Here is a 22,195-nt window from a genome sequence, read left to right as displayed (position 1 = left end):
GGGGAAAATATTTGAAATGGAAATAATGAAAACATCTAATAGAAAATAGAAAAGAATAGAAATTAAAAAGAAGAAGCACAGACGTGCAGATACATGCTAAAATGATCAGCACAGAGCACTGTCACACATGGTTGAATTATAGGTCAAAAACTGAGGCAGTCAATGATAGCACAATGATATTTGACTCAGGACTAGTAACATTCTATCTTTACAAACTCATAGAAGTTCTAATAAGCTAATCATCTCTGTAGAATAAATGTTTCATATTTATTTGATTTGTGTGTGTGTGTGTGTATGTGTGTGTGTGTGTGTGTGTGTGTGTGTGTTTACAGGCATGACTAAACGACATCCACTCAATTTAGATTTTGAGTACTCAGGTCTATTTTTAACCACAATGTCATCTCTGAAGACATAGCGTTAGAGACTTGTTAACACAGGCATGACTATTTCTTTTTCTGGGGATTTTAGTGAAGAATAGAGGTACTTCAAACACAAACAGGCAGTTGGTGTTTGAAAACTGGAAATGAAGACAGTTCCAGATGTTAGAATAGACAGGCTATAGGCACAAAGCATAAATCACATATTAGTTAAGAGTGCTATTTTATGGTTCAGACTGCTTCTTCCTCTTCAGATATCTGTAGTGTGCACTGGGTCTGTAAGCTGACACAGCCCTCAACTTCTAACCCAGAAACTATTTCCAATTGGTGACAACTCATAAATAAAAAATTAACCTTTTCTAAGGGAGGGTTCCTGGAGAAATCACTTCTTTTAAGGGTGTAAGTCATGTATATATGATGACTTCAAGTTCTGACTTCTAGTTCTGTGCTTTTATGGGAAACCTCGATGTTCTTTGCTTTTATATGTTTTCTATATCTTTTCTTTCTGTCTTGACCTATTCTAATTTGTATATTTTTATTTTATCTTATTTTGTTTTGTTATTATCCCTTAGCACCCTGTTTATTTTCTGAGAGACAGGATGGATCTGGATAGGAGGGGAGGTGGAGAGGAACTCAGGGAAGTAGAGGGAAGGGAAAACCCAATCAGAATATATGGTATACAAAATTCAATAAAAGGAAAAAGAATGTATACAATGCTTTACCTGGGAAGATGAGAGACTCTTTCTTCAGACTCTTATTCTACTGTCTATGGTGTTAATTGCTTTTTATTCTTTCAACCCCATGTCAGTGACTTTTCCTCAAATGTTACTTCTCCCCTTGTGCCTCCTTATATTCCATGGATCATATTGTTTATATGTATATTCAGTCTTTATTTGCCTTTTTCTCAATCTTCAATTTCAAGCTCAGATATTAATTCTTGACCCAGCAAAAGTTACATTACTTGTGCTTATAGGGGATAGTATCTTACTCTAGCACTTAGAATACTATGCTGGCCATTCACTTGCTTGGCCGTGTCCATGAAAGGAAAATCAGTTAATAGTTTCTAGGGACTCACATGAAGTAGAGAATTGGAGGTTTTGATGATGATAGAATTCTTCATGCAGATGCATCAGTGTGTAATTAAAGTATGAAAACTTGTAGTCATATAGACTTTAGGCGATGACCTTAAATTTACTTGATGATTAGCTTAATGTAGCTATCATCAAATCTGCTTGACCACTTTTCTAGTATTTCTAAAGTGCACATAGGAAATTTTGTAGGAGATACAGTAGGCATGGCAAGAAAAGGAGTTTTCAAAATGAAGAATCACTCTGGATACCTTATCTTGCACTTGAAATGATTCTAAATTGCAGCATCTATATAATCTCCTCTAGGCTAAATCCAGTAGAAACTAGTGATATGTCACTTTCTGATGATGTCTCTGAAACTTCTCCACTGAACAAGTTATTCACATTCAAATTTAAGGTTTGTGTTATTTTGAGAGTCTACAACCCAAATAATTGGATACACTAGTGCTAAATACAAAACAACCTATTATGATAATTTAATTATCCACACAAACAAATTTGGAGTTCATTTCTGAGCATGAAAGGTTGATATTATGTCTTCGTTGTATTCAAATTATCAACAAGTAAAAATACAAAACACTTCATTCATCCATAGTGCATTTTATTTTAAGAAGTACAAACGTGTATTCTACTTTCTCAAGGGAACAAAATCAAGGCATTACTATCTGTTTGAATGCATATAGGTTATGAGGTAGGTGACCTGTGCAGTTGGCAAGGTTAAGTAGCATAAGCCTCAGTAGAATCTTCTTCTATACAGTTAGATGTACATTTTCAGAACTCCCACACTAAACAGTCAGCAAAATCTGCTACTATCAGGCCTTTTGCTTAATCTTCGAATTGCTATTCTTATATCTTTGTTTCTTAATGTATAGATGACAGGATTAAGGGCAGGCGTGATAGCAAAGTCAGCAATGAACAGATATTTGTCAATAGATGATGTGGGGAAAGGCCACACATAGAGAAACATGCATGGAGTAAAAAACAGAACAACCACAGTGATGTGAGCTGACAGAGTGACAAGCGCCTTTGACAAGTCCCCTGAAGACCTTTGCCAGACTGTGACCAAAATGAAGACATAGGAGAGGAGAAGCAAGAAGAAGTTCCCCATGCTCATGAAGCCACTGTTGGCAGCAACAACAAACTCAAACTTGTCTCTGTCTGTGCATGCGAGTTGTATGATTCGTGGGAAGTCGCAGTAAAAGCTGTCCACTTTGTTAGGACCACAAAAAGGCAGGTTTACAACAAAAGAGAACTGTGACAGGGCATGGACCACTCCAGTGACCCAGCCAGCAATTACGAATGAAATGCATATTCTAGGGCTCATGATGCTCAAGTAGCGCAGAGGCTTACAGATGGCTGTGTACCTGTCAAACGCCATGGCTATGAGCAGCACCATCTCCACTCCTCCCATAATGTGGATAAAACAGATCTGAGTCAAGCAACTGTGGAAAGAAATTACTTTGTGTTCTTTCAGAAGATCTGAGATCATCTTAGGAACTGTAGTGGAGGAAACCCACACATCATTCAAAGACAGGTTGGCCAACAGGAAGTACATGGGTGAATGTAAGTGAGAATCAGCCATTACCAAAATGACAATGAAGAGATTTCCCAAAATGATTCCGATGTAGAGCATAGAGAATGTTATCATGAGAAAAATTTTAGTTTCCCAAGAACTAGAGAGTCCTAGAAGCACAAACTCAGAAACTCTGGAGTCATTTAGTTGATCCATTGGCATAAATAGTTTTAGTTCACTTGATGTGAGGAAATGATGAAAAATTGTGGCCTATGGTATTAAAGTACATTTTATAATTATGGAGCTCTTTTGAAATTGTAATTTCAAAATCAAAAGAAAAACCCTCTGAGTTGGCTAGCAAAGTAAGTTAAAAATTTTAAAGTTATGAGGATTATAAATTTAAAGAAACACAAACATGAATAAGGTAGAGAGAGGCAAATGGGGTTTCTTCTTTTTATTCTGTGACTAGATATTTTCTTGTAGATTAGCCTTTAACTATTTCTAAATATTTCTCTATCAAGTCTTTTCTAGATGTTTTCATTGTCTTATCCATTCAGGTGACACACATGCTTTTGGACTGCTTTGTAAATCATACTTTCATGAATGTATTATTCATGAAATAATAATTTCAATGGAGAAATGGAGGTTTACGCTCAAGATTGTTTTTTAAGCACATTCCATCAGTAAATTCTTCATTAGTAGAATTTTGTAGTTACTCAAATATTTTTGTAGACTTGCATTAGTTGTACTCATTCCTGGGTACACTGGTTTTTTAATACATGCAGGGGGTGTGCACACATCTATGGCATCCTTTTCTAAATTTCCACTTCCTTGATGACAATCACTGTTGATCTGTATTCTGAAGTCATATCGAGTTATTGACATTTTATGCCTACAATGAGACATTGAACACATTTTCTGTCTCTGACATTTCCTTTAACATAGTGTTTTGCACTTTTATCTGCTATGCTGTAAAATGATAGAACTCATTTCTTTGTATGACTAACATTTAATTTTGTGCTGATTAATTCCACACAAGCTACTATAAAGAGTAGTCATAAATATAAACAACATATATTTCTTACATACCCAGACTTGTAGTAGTTGTACTCATTCCAGGGTACACTGGTTTTTGAATAAATGCAAGGGTGTGCACACATCTATGGCATCCTTTTCTAAATTTCCACTTCCTTGCTTACAATCATTGCTGATCCGTATTCTGAAGTCATATCGAGTTATTAACATTTTACACCTACAATGAGACATTGAACACATTTCCTATCTCTGATATTTCCTTTAACACAGTGTTTTGCACTTTTATCCGCGATGCTGTATAATGATACAACTCATTTCTTTGTACGACTAACATTTAATTTTGTGCTAATTAATTCCACATGTAAGCTACTATAAAGAGAAGTCATAAATATGAACCTCATATATTTCTTACATACCCTGAATTTGCCTTCTTAAGATTCAATCCGAAGAAAATAGTGGATAAATATAGGCAAAACATTTTTTACTTTCTGAGGGTCTCTATGATTCAATATAACTGCTATATGATCATTTTCATCAACAATGCATATAATTGGACTTCTACCCTACTCTAAAAGAATATTTGTTACTTTTGGAGTTTTATAATAGCTTTTCTAATGCATTATACTGTTATTTCATTGTAGATTTAAGATATGTTTCTCTTATTATATATAGTATTGAACATAGAATTTTAAGTATTGATTTCATTTTAATGTGTATGAGTGTTTTTTTCCTTCATATCTATGTGTGAACCAAGTATATTCAGAAGAGGACTTTGAATGCATTGGGATTAAAGTTCCTGCACAGATGTCTGTGAGCAACCTCACGCGTGCTGGCAACTGAAGTTCAGACTGCTGGAACAGCAGTAATGGTCTTCTCCATTGAACCATCTCTCCAGCATCAATAGTGAATAAATTTCTGTGTGTTAGTTCACCTCTCTTTTACCTTTTACTTTCACTTTCATGTACTTTTGTAATCCTATCCAAAGATATGAGTATACCAATGCTACAAATAATATTTCCATTTTATTACAGTGTCTCCATGCTTTATGTCATTCATATGTAAGTTGTCTAAAAAAATTATCGTGAAATTTACCTGCAGAAATTGAGATTTTTCCAAGGCTGTGTTTATCATTTGTGTAATGAATCTGTCTGTCCTGAACTCACTTGGAGACTAGGCTGACCTCACAGAGCTCCTCCTGCCTGAGTGCTGCGATAAAAGACATGTATCACTGCTACCTAGTGTTATATTTTTTTTAACATTTAGCTCATGAAAGTTTTATCATGGACCTGCTTAGACATCAATGTTCAGTGATTATACATAAATATATTTCTTTTATTATGTATTTCTTTTGTATGGAGATTTTTAACAAGCCAATTAACTTACTTATATTGATGTAAAATTCTGTCTGTATTTCATATTCTTGATCTTGAGTTATATATAATAAAATATATCCAAACTTACAGATTGATCAAGTGTCAAGTCCTGAAGATACATATAGAAATTCAGGACATATAAATCACGATTTTAATGACAGTGTTATTCTATTCTGATTGGTACTTTAAAATGCACTGCAGATTACCCAAACACTCAAACAGCCTCCCACTTTTATGTACAATATGTAGTATAAACTCATAACATCTCTGAACTGGTGTCCCCTGCAATATCTCTTCTCTCTCCAACATTCCTTATGAGTGTTGCTTTTTAATCAATGATTCCTACCAACTCAATTGCCATAGGTAGCTTGCTTCTTGAGAAAAAATGTATTTTGGATATTTTCTATAATTATTGGTTTTTACATATTGTTTTTCAAGTAGAGACTACAGGATTAAGTCCTGATTTTCTTAACTTGTTTTTATGTATTTCCCAGCCTTTGAATCCTTGACTTCAAGAAACTCTTAAAAGCATTTTTTTTTTTGTATCAGACTGCAAGTTTATCTCAGATCAAGAACATGAGGTCTTTTGGGGCATGGTACATGTAATAATATTTAGATTTTTCATTGTAAATTGGACATGTGGTGCCGAATTAGTATCTTTTCTAAAATTCATTTCCTTTCAATGAGAAAAACAACCTTCATGTGGCCAAAGTATTACTTTCATTTGTGTAGTTAATGCTACTGCTATTCCTAAGATAGATTTCCTAATGCCCATGTCTTACGTACAGCACAGTGGAACTGTCGACAAGCCCAGCACTCAGTGTGCATGCTGAGCAACTTCATCAAAGCTAGCAACATTCTTCTTCAAGATTTCTTCTAGTCATGTGACAAAAGTAAACTCTGCTTTTTAGTATTCGTTACAAACTAGGTTTTCTCTAGATTCAAGCTAAATGCATTCTGGCCTTTTCTTGGCAAATTTTCTTCAAAATTATCTGTGACATTTTTCATACATTTTGTTTTTATACAGTGATGGCTTCTTATATGCTAATGCTTAATATTTGTCCCAATTTACTGTCACTAGACCTCTTTTTTTTTGTTTTTTTTGTTTTTGGATTTGGGTTTTTCTGTATAGCCCTGGCTGCCCTGGAACTCACTCTGTAGATCAGGCTGGCCCCTAACTCAGAAATCTGCCTATGTCTGCCTCCCAGATTGCTGGGATTACAGGCATGTGCCACCACCTCCCAGCTGTAGCTTTATTTTTAATTCACAGCAAAATGTCTAAAGTTAAATATGATATACTCAAGAAAAAATCTTTCTTGAGTTTCCAGTTCATCTGTAAAATTTGAATTCATAATCACATAGTTTAACCAAACCTAATGTTATCTTTATCATTCTCAGGGACACACAAAAGGAACATGCCGCAGATTTTGGCTCATGACATATACTTCCAGATTGATAGGTTTTACCTTTAAGAAATTTCAATTCTTTACTTTTTGTACCTGCCGTGTCTACTTTTGGTTTACTTTCTTCACAGTCATCCATATTGAATACAAAGAGTGAATACATTGTTTTCCCCATGTTCTGATTAGTTGTAATGTGTTTCCAATTAACATCAAATTGCAATGCTGAAAGTACTTGATGAATCAAAGCCCAGAGCATATCATATAAAATCCTAAAAAGAGATTAGAAAATTATGATTTAATATACTATTTATAAATTATTATAAATATTGTTAAGTAATAAATCAACACACTCACTAATTGTAATTAGTTTTGCAGACTTCAAATTGAACACAGTGCCTTGTACAAATCAGTCAAGGGTTCCACAAGGGCTGCTCCCTGCCCAGCCATGAACTCGCTATTGAGGTAATTTGCTCAGCAATTGTTACCATCATAATCCAGACATTATTTGTGAAATATTATTACAGGATTATTGATTATTGTATTTGAATTCAATAATTTAGGATTATATACAAAATATTAATGATTAATAAAAGGAATTAACTGTGAGTACTATTGTCTAATTATTTTTGATAAATAAAGAAAATTTAGTTCAGCAATAATTGGAAGAAAAAAAGAATCATTTGAAGATCACAGAGTAACATGCTGCAAGAAATTAAAAGAAAAGTAAAGAAAAATATTCAACCTATTATTTTCACTTAAAAACACACACAACATAATCAAAATAAAATAAAAGGATAACGTTTATTCAAGTAAAAGTTTATGCATTCACTTGAAAAATTTGAACTTCTGAATCATATTTAAAAACTAAATAAAATATGAGGTCTAACACAGATAATGGGTAAAATGAAAGTCATAAAAAAGAATTACCTCAGAAGTAACCTTGGGACTACTCACAGGGGTAAGTTTGTATGCTATGCCTAGGAGCCTTTTGCAACATTACCAGAAGATTCAGTTTTCATTTGAGACACAGAGATCTTGAAATTATATTTATAAAACTGATAAATTAAACTAAAATTAAAATGAAAAGTGGAGTAAACACATTAAGAGTTAGATAATTATGAGATTATTTAAATATGTAGTGATTTATTACAGATATTTTGGAATATGAATGAATAATAAAAATCATAGCTCTTACGGGTGGTTATTAAATGCAGGTCAATTATGAGAACATGGACTTCTGAGGATCTTATCAAATGTATTATAACAAAATATCTCCGGGTGATTAGAAGTCTCCAGATCAAAATATTTTCCAGAATAGACATATATTTATATTGAGAATTATATATATACATATATGTGTATGTGTGTGTGTGTGTGTACATGTGTGTCTGTGTTTCTGTGTCTGTGTGTTTGTCTGTGTGTCTGTGTGTGTCTATATGTGTCTCTGTTTGTTTGTTCGAGTGTGTATATGCTACATGTATCTATAAGTGCATAAAAGCCAGAAGGGTCCTCTTCAAGAGCAGCATTATTCCTAACCACATCTGTTTGGCTTGAGAAATTAGTTTTAAACTTTAGGTTAAGATTTTATTTTAAAGTCAGAAGTTTTAGAAACCAGTTCCAGCTTCTTTTATGATACTTCCTGAGAATATGATAACCCTGGGGCTGCTGTGGGGCTAAACTACTTCTCAGCCTCAGTGATGGGAATATGAGTCACAGTGAGTCCAAAAGGCAAAGGCGGTTGCTTAAAAACAAACTTTTAAACTCCGATCCTGCCATTTTATTTTGTGTATCTATATTTAAAGGAATTGAGATTGCAAATGTTAGAACATATTTTTAAACTTTTATTTTACATGACTATTTATTTCAGAAAATATAAACTAAATGGAAACCCAGTAATTATTCAAGAATATAGGAAGATCAAATAGATATTTATTATAGAAATAGGTTTATACATTGTGGAACCGCTGAAATTAGAGAAAAATGTTTCATTGTAGAGTTTGGGAGGAGCCCTCATATTGTTTTCTAGGAGGGCAACTGTATTGTGCCCAAAAACATATTTAGGATTTATTTAAATTTTTCACCAATTCAGGGAATATAGGTAACTCCATCTAATTATATCTTATCTCTTTACCATAAAATTGATTTGTATACTAAGAAAAATTATTGCTTATAATTTAAAAACAAATTATATAAAAATTAACATAGAAAAATTTCATATGAGCAATTTCCATCACAGGACAGTCTATATCCTCCATCTTCAATTACTTACTTTGTCTACCATAGGTTACTGATAACCTGTTTTCTCATCTGCACAGTAATTAAGAGTTACTGCCTCATATTCATTTTGAGAACAAAGCAAGTTGAAACAGAATCAGATGTTCTACACTCCAGCACTAAAGAAGCACTCCAACACTAAAGAAGTGTTATACAGTAGGTGACTTTAGTGCTAATTAGCAAAGAGACCTAGTATGTGTACAGTTGCAGGCTCTCAAGTCCAGAAATAGATAAAGCAGCATGTTTTACTATGTTTGAGTAGGTTGCTATACAAAGACACACTAGGTCTCCCTTCATTATCTTAATTTTCAGAGAGTAAAGATCTAAACCACTTCAAGTAATATTTTAACAAAGAGAATGATGTTAGATGTACAGAATGTGAAAGAATTAATATTAAAGATATTTGGCAGAATGAAAGCAATTCATGAACTAAAAGGAATAAATGGAAAGGGTATGGGCAAATAAACAGGAAAGGGAGCAGGGGTTAGGCTAATTAAGGAAGCATATCATTAAAATGTATTGGCCTTCTACCATGTGTGCAGGCTCAGGTTCCATCCTCAATATCAAGAGAAGAGAAACAGAAATGAACTTATTTTAGTTCATTACTACTTCTCATGAACATGTTATAAACACCTCTTATTTTGTGAATGAAACCAATCATCAGGTGTAGAGGAAAGCACAAATATTCATTTATAATATTAATTTCTTTACTCATGAGGTGACTGCCATTTTTGACTCTAGATTATACAATAGAAGTACAAGCAACCTTTTCCCTTATAATTATTTTAGGACAAATAATTAGTTATCTTTTTTTATTTAAAACTCATGGAAAATATAAATAAGTATAAAATAATATTCATATTAATATCAATGGGTACTAGATAAAATCATCTTTAGAATTCAAATTGTTCTCTTCAAAATTTCTTTCTTTATTTATTTAAGGAAACATCTTTATTTTCATTATAGTAGATTGTAAATCTTGCTTTTCTTAGTCATATGAGTAGAAAGCAGAAGACCTATAATATATAGTAAGGGTTGTTTGGCTTCTTGTAGTTACTTTGACTTGCAGAAAACTAAGTTATAAGGATGAGAGAAAAGATGCGCATGTATGTGATGCATGAACAAGTACATACACAGACACACAAACATACATAATCAACAAAGTTCATCCTATTATTTAAAAAAATTTCACCATTTTTGTCATCATAGTTCAGTTTTTGTTATTCTGTTGATGACAATAGCTGAATGTATCTGAATTTACTACTTAAGTGCTAAAAGAAGAAATATTTAAAATTATTTAGATAATATCAATGTCAAATTGTATATGAAGTCCATTGTACTCCAGATTAAATTCATGACTGTATCACTCATGCATTTCTGTGTGCCTGTGTGTGTGTGTGTGTGCCTGTGTGTGTGTGTGTATGTGCCTGTGTGTGTGTGTGTGCGTATGTTTGTATCACTCATGTATTCCTGTGTGTGTAAAACTTTAGCAAATAAGATATCACTGGGATAGAAAATGTATAATATTTGTGCTCGATACTCATATGAATTACACATTTAGAACTCTAAGATCCATATTTAGAAGTATAAAATGCCACAGGGGAAAATTCAGAAATTAGCTGATTAGACAGAAGTTAATATTCCTAAATCAAATAGTTTGTCAAATACTTACCTATACAAGTTGCCTTTGAAACCAGTTTTTTTTCTAGCTAATGAACCTTATTTTAGCTTGCACCTTTGCCCTAAGATGATGGTGAACTCATTTTTACACTGACTGACTTTAATGAGAGTTTGTTCTCAGTGTAAAATGTGGTACAGCCTTGCCTCCTTTTAGACAATCTTTGCAAGTCTGTGTTTTAAATAGAACTCCAACTTGGAAAGGCTTTCTTTAGCATTTTCCTGGGGGAATCTCATAGCTACCTACTTTCTCAGAATTTAGCCCTCTAGTGACTCTGAAGCTTCATCTAAGTCAGATTTCTGATATGCTAGTAAAATGTAATAAATAAGAAAATGATGGTTTAAAATGTGTTTTTTAAAAATGGCCACAAAGTAACAGGATACAAAATAAAGTAAAAAAAAAAAAAAAAAAAAAAAGAGTAGCTCTCTTTTATTCAAATGATAAACATTTTAAGAACGAAATTAGGTAAACAATATAGTACATAGAGTTGTAGCTAGAGCAGTAAGACAAATAAAGTAAAGAAGATAAAGGGGATACAAATTGGAAAAATAAGTCAATTTATCACTATTGATAGATGATGTGATACTATACATAAATGACCCTGAAACATCTACCAGAGAAACCCTACAGCTGAAAAACAACTTCAGCAAAGTGACTGGATGCAAAATTAATTTAAAGAAATCAGTATCACTCCTTTATGCAAATAATAAGCAGGCAGAGATTGAAATCAGTGAAACAACATCCTTCACTATAGCCACAAATAATATAAAATATCTTGGTGCAACTCTAACCAAGTTAGAGCTGTATGTCATACAAGGGAAGACCTGTATGTCAAGAATTTCAAGTCTCCAAGGAAAAAATTAAAGACAATGTCAAAGATAAAAAGATCTTCTATCTTCTGAATTGGTAGGATTAATATATTAAAAACAGCCATTGCACCAAAAGCAATCTACAGATTCAGTGCATTTCGCATCAGATTTCCAACAATTTTGTTTTTTTACTAAATTTGAAGAAACAATACTTAACTTCATGTGAAAAACCAGAAAATCCATTATATGTAAAATGATTATATATAATGAAAGAACTTATAGAGATATCCCATCTTTGATTTCAAGTCATATTACAGAGCAAAAGTAATAAATATCATATGGTACTGGCAACAAAACAGACAGGATGATGAATAGAATTGAAGAACAGAACCCAGAAATAAATCTACCCTTGGGTACTTGATTTTTGATAAGTCAAACCTATATAATGGAAAAAAATAGCATCTTCAACACATATTGCTGTTCTAACTGGATTTCATCATATGGAAGAAATCAAATAGATTTCAACATAAAATCAGATACACTAAATCTGATGTAAGAGCAACTATGGAGTAGCTTTGAATGCATTGGCATTAGAAACAACTTCCTGGACAGAACACCAACAATTCAGGGTCTAATATCAGCAATTAATAAATGGGATCTGAGGAAATTGTGAAGCTTCTATAGGCAAAGGACAAATTCAAAGGGAGAAAGCAGTACCCTATAGAATAGGGAAATTTTTTACCAACTCCACATCTTACAGAACATTGAAACCCAAAATATATAAGAACTTAATAAATTAGATATCAACAAATAAAATAATCCAATTATAAATGGGGTACAGATCTAGAAAGCGATTTTTCAACAGAGGAATCTCTAAATGTTGAGAAGCAATTAAAGATATGTTCACCATCCTTACTCATCAGGGAAAGGCAAATGAAAAAGACCCTGACCTTCTATCTTTTTTGTTATCATTTAGCACTTTTTATTTATTTATTTTTATTAATCATTTTAGTCCTTTATATTTCAAATGGTATCCCCTTTCTGGTTTCTCTTCTATAAACCCCCAACCCATCTCTCTTCTTCTCTTTCTCCTTTGCCTCTATGAGCGTGCTCCTCCACCCACTCACCTACTCACTCCCACCTCACTACGCGAGCATCCCCTTACCCTATGCTGGGACATCAAGCCTCCACAGGACAAAGGGTCTCCTCTCCTATTCATGCCAGATAAGGCCATCCTCTGTTACATATATATCTGGAGTCATGGTTTTCTCTATGAATACTCTTTGGTTGGTGGTTTACTCTCTGGGAGCTCTGGGTGGTCTGGTTAGTTGATATTGTTCTTCCTACGGAGTTGCAATCCCCTTTAGCTCTTTCAGTCCTTTCTCTAGCTCTTCCACTGGGGTCCCTGTGATCAGTCCAATGGTTGGCTATAGCCGCCCACGGGTACATTCGAACAATTTACTAGGTCACCTGTAAGGAAAGCTGGGGCTAGGAATGGGATGACAGGAGAAACATGAAACTAAGACAAGATTTCCTGCTCAAGGCTCAAAGTTTAATGAACATCTCCAAATATATATGTAGGCAGGGCAAGACTTCTCCCCAAAAGCTGGAAATAGGTCTGCAGAACTGGTTCTGCCTGCTCTGGAGAATGCTAGCATCAGGCTAGTGTCCTTGAAACTCCCACTGAAAAAGGCTCAGGGGAGGGCACAGTTGGCTGCAAGCAGCCTCCTCAGTATTTGTCAGGTTCTGGCAGAACTTCTCAGGAGACAGTTAAACAGGCTCCTGACAGCCTGCACTTCTTGACATCCAAAATAGTGTCTGGGTTTGGTAACTGTATATGGGATAGATCACCAGGTGGGGCAGTCTCTGAATAGCCTTTCCTTCAGTCTCTGCTCTACACTTTGTCTTTGCTCCTGTGATTATTTTGTTCCCACTTCCAAGAAGGTCCAAAGCACTCACAGGCCTTCTTTCTTCTTGAGCTTCATGTAATCCTTATTCTTAAGTTGGATGCCTTGTCTAGACTCAATTGAATAAGACAGGCCTAGACTTATTAAAACTCCAAATGCCAGGGCTGGCTATTATGTATGGGATGTCTTCCCATTTTGAGAAGGGGAGGAGTTGATGAGGGCCAAGTGACATGAGCAGGAGGAACTGGGAAGGGATGAGAGAGAAGTTGTGATAAGGATGTAAAGAAAATAAACAACTTAATAAAACTTAAAATATTCAAAATACAAAAAAACCTGTTTTTATTCTGTGATGAGAATACACTATTTTCTTGGTGTATAATGTTGCAAATTGAACTAATAGGTAAACTTCAGTACTAGGTGATAATCGTAAGTTCAAAATAGATGGTCAGTGACATCTATTTTAGGTGTTTATTTTTAGGGCATATATCACTGAGTGAAAGACTTAAGTATATTTTTGATCTGTTTTTTGTGATTCAGGTAAATGAGTGGGTCTCATTGTTCCAAGAATTTAATTGATTTATTGTGAATTGATTGAGAATTAATTGATTGTGAAGATCACTCTAAAAATATTGTTAAGTGATGGAAAGATAATGTAAAACTAATTTATCATATATATTAAAGTCTATATGTATAGCACAATTTAAATAGAATAAAGTAAATTAACCAGATGTATTTAGCAATTAGTGTACATGTCCACTTACTGTGTTCGTCCTTTTCCAATATTATTGATGATAGAAGCAATATTATACAACTGGCTTTGTCTTCACTGGTTAATGATGCAGGCATGAACATAGAATGGCCAACAATTGTTAGAGAGAACACAGCCTGAGAGATGACACTACCAGAGTTTAAGCTGTGTCTGAGAAGAAGTGATACTACTTTCTCGTTTTTACTTTAGAATGTGTTTATTACCATGAAACTGACCTCAAATTTATCAAAATATAGTTGGTTATCACCATACCAGATAAGCCGCAACTGCACTTGTAGGCATGTATTACCTGTCAATTCTTAAAAACATATTCATTTATGTGTATGTGATCGTGTATTTGTGCACATGCATGCCAGTACTCACTGAGGCCAAAGATGCAATAGCATACTATGAGCAGGAGTTATAGACAGTTATGGGCCATTTGATTCTAGGAGTTGAATCCCAGCCTTCTCTAAAAGCACCAAGTACTCTTTATAACTGAATCAGGTCTCTAGCCCCCAGATAGACAATTTTACAAATCAGAGTGAAAACAGATGAAGTAAAACTAGAAAACATTAGAACAAAGTTAATTATTTAAAATGATTTCTGAATTTAAATGCATCTATAGGCACACATAATTTAAGTTTAATCTGCCTTCATTAGAGAAGTTTCTTATTATAGTATATGGTGGGGCTAAAGTTTAGGAAATGTTAACACAGAAACTCATAACTGGTAATTAGTGATAGGAGTGCTCAGTCCTTCACGTATCATCCTTCTATTCCTCTTCAGTACTCAGGGTGTATTGCAAAAGTAGGTGGAACAAAGAATTAGATCAGAAGTTTGGGAGATATGCAGCAAACAGATATCTTGGGAACATGCCACAGCTGTTGCACTTATGAGCTTTTTGCAACTGTGGTAATCTGCATAAGAACTGCACAGAACTGAGGCCACCAACATCAAGGATGGGGGAAGGGGACTTACTATTGGAGATTAATGCTTTCTGGAGGAGCAAATGTTGTCTTCTTCAATGTGTATATAATAAAGCATTAGTGGTTAAATCTGAGTTACGAAAAATTTATCGTTATTGTATCAAAGAAAGGTATAACAGTCCTTCTTGTTGGAGTTATTTAACAAACAGGAAGTCCCTGTGTATTCTGTCCTTTATTTGTTGTGAATCTGATTCTGTGCTTATCTAATGAGATTCTTATAGCCTGTTTGTCTCTATGTCTCTTGTCTACTTCTATGTGTGTCTGTCTATTTCAAGAGCTGTGAATGGAAGTGATCTGATTGCCATATCCAACAAAGGACTTCATTGTATATTTATAAACAGCATAGAAACCATCCCATGGTGAGGGAATGGGATACTTTACAAAAATTTTAAAAAGTTTTATCAGAGCTTAAGTCACTGTCTCAAACTAAACCCATCTCACCTAGAAAACAACCATCATTTAATTATCAAGCAATAATAATAAATGTCTGCTTTCAACATTAATTGTTGATTTTAGGCAGTTACTTTCAACTCTGTATTTGCTGCTTCCAGCAAGAAATGCAATTGTCTGGATCAGAGGAATGGAAGAATATACAATTTGAGATTGTAGCTTAGATTATAATAGTTGTTTACACAGGAAGTCCAAGGCAAGTAAGCTTGATTGTTACAATGTTCTCTTAAAGACAATTCAGCTACTTTAGTACACAGTAGACTGGAGACTTTAAATGACTTCAAGGTTGGCTGTGAAGGCCAGGAAAAGCTCTAATTTCTTAGACTATAAGATACTTTCAGAATTTATTTAACATATTACATTTCTTTCAATTTGTCAGTATAATATAATAACATGTTCAAATTATTATGAATCGACATAGAAACTTAATATGTTTACTTACCAAAATATAAGTGTAATGAGATAAATATTTTTCTTAAGAAATACAGAAATATATGAATATATAAAATCAATTTTGCAAATATATACTGTAGATGGACATTTATTATTTTCTTTTTAGCTTTTCTGTGGATAATAAGTCTATAGTTATCACATCATGCATAATAAACTCCACTTAAACATGTCATTATTGCTGGTTTATTTGAAATATACTATTCAATATAAAATGCTGAATAGGATAATAAAAAATAGCAGTCTTCAGTTATGATTATAGAAGAGCAATCAGAAGATGCATTTTGTGTTTCTGTAGATTAGGATGATTTCCTCATATTGAATAGCTGAGAAATCAGTCTTCTCATTGCCACCTTCATGTCTTTGTTCCTCAATGTGTAAATAGCAGGGTTCAGGATGGGTGTAATCATGAAGTCCAGAATGGCAAGGAATTTATCCACCGGCACAGTAGGAAATGGCCACATGTACACAAAGATGCATGGTGCAAAGAATAAAACTACTACGGAGATGTGAGCAGAGAGAGTAGAGAGGGCCTTGGACAAATCACCTGATGATGAATGTTTTCTTACAATGAACAGGATAACAATGTAGGAGATTATCAATAAGAAGAAGGTGCTCATGGAAATAAACCCACTGTTGGCAGTAACCATGAACTGCATTTTCTTGGGATCTATGCAGGCCAGTTTGATAAACTGAGGAAGATCACAGTAAAAACTATCTATCTCATTAGGACCACAAAAACTCAACTTGATAATAAATGCTAATTGAGCCACTGAATGTAAAAAGCCAATAACCCAGGCACCAGACAGAAGAATAAGGCACATTCGTGGGCTCATGATGGTCAGGTAGTGGAGGGGCTTGCATATGGCCACATATCTGTCCCAGGCCATGGCTACCAGCAATACCATCTCAGATGCCCCAAGGACATGAAGGACAAATATCTGGAAGACACAACCCTGGAATGAGATGGTATTGTGTCCAGAGGACAGGTCAGAAATCATTTTGGGAACAGTTAAGGTGGAAAGACATAAGTCAATAAGTGCGAGGTTTCCCAAAAGAAAGTACATAGGTGAATGCAAATGCGAGTCAAAGGCTAGTGTAAACACAATAAGGGTGTTTCCCAGCACGATTGCTACATAAAATATGATAGAGAAACTAAGGAAGAAATGTTGAAATTTTCTAGATGTTGAAAGTCCCAGAAACACAAATTCAGACACCTCGGTATAATTTTTTTTAAGCATTTACTTTCTCTTCTGTTTCCTAAGATAGTGAAAACAAAAGAAAATAATTTTATCATAAGTAAATAGCTTATAAAATAATTCACAATATTTTCTATTAAATTAAGACAAAATAGTTTTTTTTTTTATTATTGCTAGAAGCATTGACTATGCCTTAACTCATTTATCTGTCCAACTGATAGTCTGTAATTATATACTATATGTCTGGAATTAGGTCAGATTCTTAGGTGAAAAATGAATTATTCATAAAGAACTAAATAAAATGCCACATCTACTATTTTAATACATTTAAACAAAAGCATAATGTAGTATCTCAGCTGCATGCGTCACTACAGTGGAATTACTCTTTGATAATAGCCTTGCTATTAATGAAGAGAATGAGAAGAATTTCAACCTTTTATATTGGCCCATACTAAGAATTCAAGATAATTAGAACAGTAGGGTGAGAGGAAGAGTGCTGGAGATCAGACAGTAGGGGAAGCCAAGCTTATAATCTTGGATACATTATTAGAGGTTTATTTTGTATTTAGACTAATAATAAGCTAATAATAGGATAATAAGCAGTTTGATCATAATTACTACTAAATGGTCAAATGGAAAAATAGAATGGAAGGTCTTTAAGTAATCAGTTATAGTACAAATGGAAAACTATATGTTGTTAGGGGAGCTAATAAATTATTATTCTGTGCTGTAACAAATAAAACTTGCACATCATATGTCTCAATATATATTATATATATTATTATATATTAAAACTTCTCATTATATGTCTAATTGACTTCATGGGATGCCTTAAATCTTATAAAACATATCTAGGGATGCAGAGACGATTCACTGAGAAAGGTTATTGGTCTGCAAACATAAGGACCTGAGTTCTGATTCCCCATCCCCTGCTTAAAAGTTGAGTGTAGTAGAATACATTCATATCAGTGCAGAATGTACAGGGACAAGCAGATCTTGGGCGTGCCAGTCTTCATTTTACCTGGAAAAGTCATCTCAAGTTTCAGTGAAAAAGCATGTCTTAATGTAATAGGCAGAGAAACATAGAGTATGACACACAATGCTAATCATTGTAGTTGATAGTCCTACATATGAAATCTCCATTATACAGTCACCAGCAAGGTCTGCTTTAGCCTTGTTATCATTGGCATTTCTCACAGCACCTCTCTATTTCATGCCTGGACACCTGCATTAAAGACTTGAGGCACTCAGGCTGAGCACCCTCCTGGTTATGGATATCTAGTAAGTAAAGGGAAACACTCAGGAGGTGATGTGAGGAGGCCCCACCATATGGGTGCTAAGTGGAAAATGTATATTGTACATAACAAATGAAATAGATCAATACTGGGTTAATTTTCACACTGATATGAAGAGAAATAAATTCCTTTTGTAAAGGTCTTATAATCAAAACGCTGAAGAAATGAAATGCGATCAACAAATATGTAATACATTCTAGAATCCAAAGTATATACATATTCAGTGTGTTTTCAACCATGTGAATGGATCAAATAGTCTATTAAACCAGAATGACTTAAGTTTTTGAGAAAAGCAGCACTAACAGTGTTCTCTGTATCACATAAAAATATTTATCACTTAATGTACTGATTTTACTTTCTAAATATTTAGAATTTATTACTGATAACATTGTTTCATGGGAAGAATCATATAGTCATAATTCATTCAGAATATTAATATTCATAAGATGGTCAAAATTTTAACAAATAGAGTTTGACTGGAATAATAGCACAGTTTGTATAAAGAATTCAAAGCAGGATGAACATACACAGTTAACCAGTCAAATAGCTCTTATGTCCATCCTCACTAATCATTCTTTTCCTCCTTTCCAATTAAGTTGGAAGAAAAGGAGGAATTTGGAAATGCAGGAAAATTAGTTTAGCAAATGATTTCCACTATTTTTTAAGGTTTCAAAATAAAATCTCATTTTGTACACTGTATATACACTACAAATTAATAGATTTTAAGATGTATTATTACAGAAGTATTAAATATATGACATATATTAACACCTAGAATATAGCTGAAAATTTTCAATACTGATATCACTATATAGAATATGAGTACATATATACAATGAAATAATATGAATCTTAAAACTCACCTGAATAGTCTAGAGGGATTCTACATAACTGAAAAACAAAGTATAAAAATGGTACTATGTCATTTTATGAACATGTTTGAATTTAAGCATTCTCCAAGAAGAAACACCAAATCATATCCTTTCACTACAAAGAATGGTCTCAAAAAACTGATTCTTCAAAAATGTAAAAACTCACATTTATGAGGAGTCCATCACTTTATAAACAGATCAGTTATTTGATTGATCCTATAATAGGATCATGAAAGAAGAAGAAAAAGAACCAAGGGAAAGGGGGTCTGGTCAAGAGAAGTTATATTAGGGAAGATTTAATAAAGCAAGACAATACTATAAATGTGACAATGGAAGTAATTAAAATAATATTTAAAGGGCAGGTATCTTGCTTCCTTCAGACTGACCTACCATGAAGACTAGGTCAGAAAAATCAGCCTCAGCTATATAACAAGGAATACTAGGTAATCAATGATAGCACATGAATAGAGTATTTCCTGAGTCTTCTTGTACCTACAAGCACCTAGACACTGGCTATTGTCCCTTTTCCTGTGTTCATTTGCCATTTTTGTTATAACATCATCTCATTGCCAACGTCGTTATTAGTTTCTAAAAAGTTATCACCAAATCACAAAAGTGTTGTATGAATCAAGGTCAAATCTAGGACTATATAGAGAAATATAACTTCGAAATTTGCTTTGAGAAACCCAGTATAAATAAATGATTTTGGGGTGTATATGAAAAAATAGCAAATAAGATAGGGAACTTTGAAAGTAACAGGGATACTGTGCATTGGCTATGCAAGGAAAATAAATGCTAACTTTTTGCGTACTATTAATGTCCATTTACCTAGCTTCTTCAAATACCAGAAAGCAGGATTTACACCATTACTCTTTGTTTTAGAAGGTATATTCCTCTTGCATGCTGAGTATTTGGTGCTTCTTTCCAATGCTCTCACTACCTATATCCTGAATACCTGATGGCTGGTGATCTAAGTTTCCAGATCATTTACCATGGGAATTGTGTTTAATTCTAGTTGTTTTTATAAGCATTTGATGAGAAAGCAAAGAAGCAAAATAGTTTGAAATAAAAGCAACATCTAACATTTTATTACATAATATTAATTACACATAGTTTTGGACAATATTATTGAAAATAATATAGTTATTAACTAACACATGATCATTTCTTCTTTTGTTAACATATTAATTGCATGAAACAATGAATTAAATTATGACATTCTCATATGTACATGTACCTTATAATATTAACTCCTTCTATTAACCTTATTCTCCTTCTACCCCTACAATTTTCAGCTTCCACATCCATAGTCATCCCCCATTTTATTTTCATAACATTATATCTAAGCTCAAAATTCACATATGAAACAAAGGACTTGTATTTGTGAGTTTGGTTTATGTCATGAAGATATTTTGTTCCACTGGAAAGGAAAGCAAGGAATCTTCCAAGGAGCACTGATGCTAATTTTTAGCTTAAAATCTTAAAAATTTAGTTTTTCTACTTTAGAATCATCAATAAATTATTATTAATTAATTTATATCTTTTATATAAAGCTTTACCTTCTATACATAGACAAAGATTACCAAAGTAGTACTATTTATTATTGAAATTGAGTTATTTCATCTCTATTTCCAAATGGATAGTGTGTGTGAAAGTCCACACTATCTCTGCTTTCTATCATTTTTACAACACACAAGAATTCATACCTATTATGATTTTACCTTTTCTCAGTACTCATTTTTTTTTATTTTTTCTATTTTATTTTATTGTAGACCAAATAACACCTAACCTCGAGGGCTTGAAATTAATATTAAGGCTGTTAATTATAATATTGTTTTCAGTCAAAGTATATTTTACCTAGCATACAATGATGAAAAAGGAAAGATGAGATGAACATACCTAAAGAACAAGTGTTCTTAGCCAAAAAGACAAGAGTCAATACTCAAGAAATCATTTTGAAAAGTACTTTTAAAATCTAAAATGAATAAATATTATTCACAGTACACCTAATATTTTCTTATTTAGTTTTTTCTGTTTCTCTTAGTACTAAAAACTGAACTCAGGGCCTCATACAGACTATATGTTTAGTTCTTTATTTTTTAGTTTTAATATATATTATTTATATATATGAGAGTATGCCTTCATGAGTTTATGTCCATGATATATGTGCAAATCCCATAAAAGCCAGAAGAAAGTGACAGATACACTAGACCTATACTTTTGGTCACTGTGAGCCACCATATTGTGGTGGGAGACAAACTGCATTATCAAAGTGATCTGTGCTCATTCTGTACTGCTGATTTACCAGTTCCAGCTTATCTGGTTGTTTGAAATTTAATTTACTTTTCAAAGAAAACAACATAATATAAAATCACTAATTTTTGCTACATAATTCAGTTGTACCTAACACATTTAATATAGTGTATAAATGATTACCTCTTTCAAATACTAACATATTTCTACCATCTAAAAAGAAATGTAGATTCCATCAAGCACCCGTTTTTGAGGACTCTACTACTAGCATTTGTAAAATTCTAACATACTTTCTGGCTTATATATGCATGTATAGTGAATATTTTATATAAATGTAATTAAGATAATATTTAGATTTTTCTGTCTGGTGTCTTTTATTTAGCATTATGTTTGCAAAGTTCAGTTAAACTGAGACATATATCAACATGTTCTCTTTGTATGGGTGAATATTGGTCCTTCATTCATTATCTCATAAAGATGAA

General features: G+C 33.2%; 2 protein-coding genes across 2 annotated transcripts; both read right to left on the bottom strand.

Moving 5' to 3' along the window:
• Positions 1–2,258: 2,258 nt before the first annotated feature.
• LOC127684487 (olfactory receptor 4F21-like) lies at positions 2,259–3,200 on the bottom strand. Its single transcript, XM_052181405.1, has one exon. It carries the CDS (start codon positions 3,198–3,200, stop codon positions 2,259–2,261), a length of 942 nt encoding a protein of 313 aa, XP_052037365.1.
• A 13,193-nt stretch (positions 3,201–16,393) lies between these two features.
• LOC127684486 (olfactory receptor 4F15-like) lies at positions 16,394–17,335 on the bottom strand. Its single transcript, XM_052181404.1, has one exon. It carries the CDS (start codon positions 17,333–17,335, stop codon positions 16,394–16,396), a length of 942 nt encoding a protein of 313 aa, XP_052037364.1.
• Positions 17,336–22,195: the final 4,860 nt, after the last annotated feature.

Source organism: Apodemus sylvaticus, chromosome 5, assembly GCF_947179515.1.
Source record: "Apodemus sylvaticus chromosome 5, mApoSyl1.1, whole genome shotgun sequence".
Taxonomy (NCBI): Eukaryota; Metazoa; Chordata; class Mammalia; order Rodentia; family Muridae; genus Apodemus; species Apodemus sylvaticus.
This window is presented reverse-complemented; position numbering and strand designations above follow the sequence as displayed.

Bases quoted from the DNA above. Each gene is read 5' to 3' on its own strand.
- LOC127684487 (XM_052181405.1), bottom strand. From the start codon at position 3,200: ATGCCAATGGATCAACTAAATGACTCCAGAGTTTCTGAGTTTGTGCTT.
- LOC127684486 (XM_052181404.1), bottom strand. From the start codon at position 17,335: ATGCTTAAAAAAAATTATACCGAGGTGTCTGAATTTGTGTTTCTGGGA.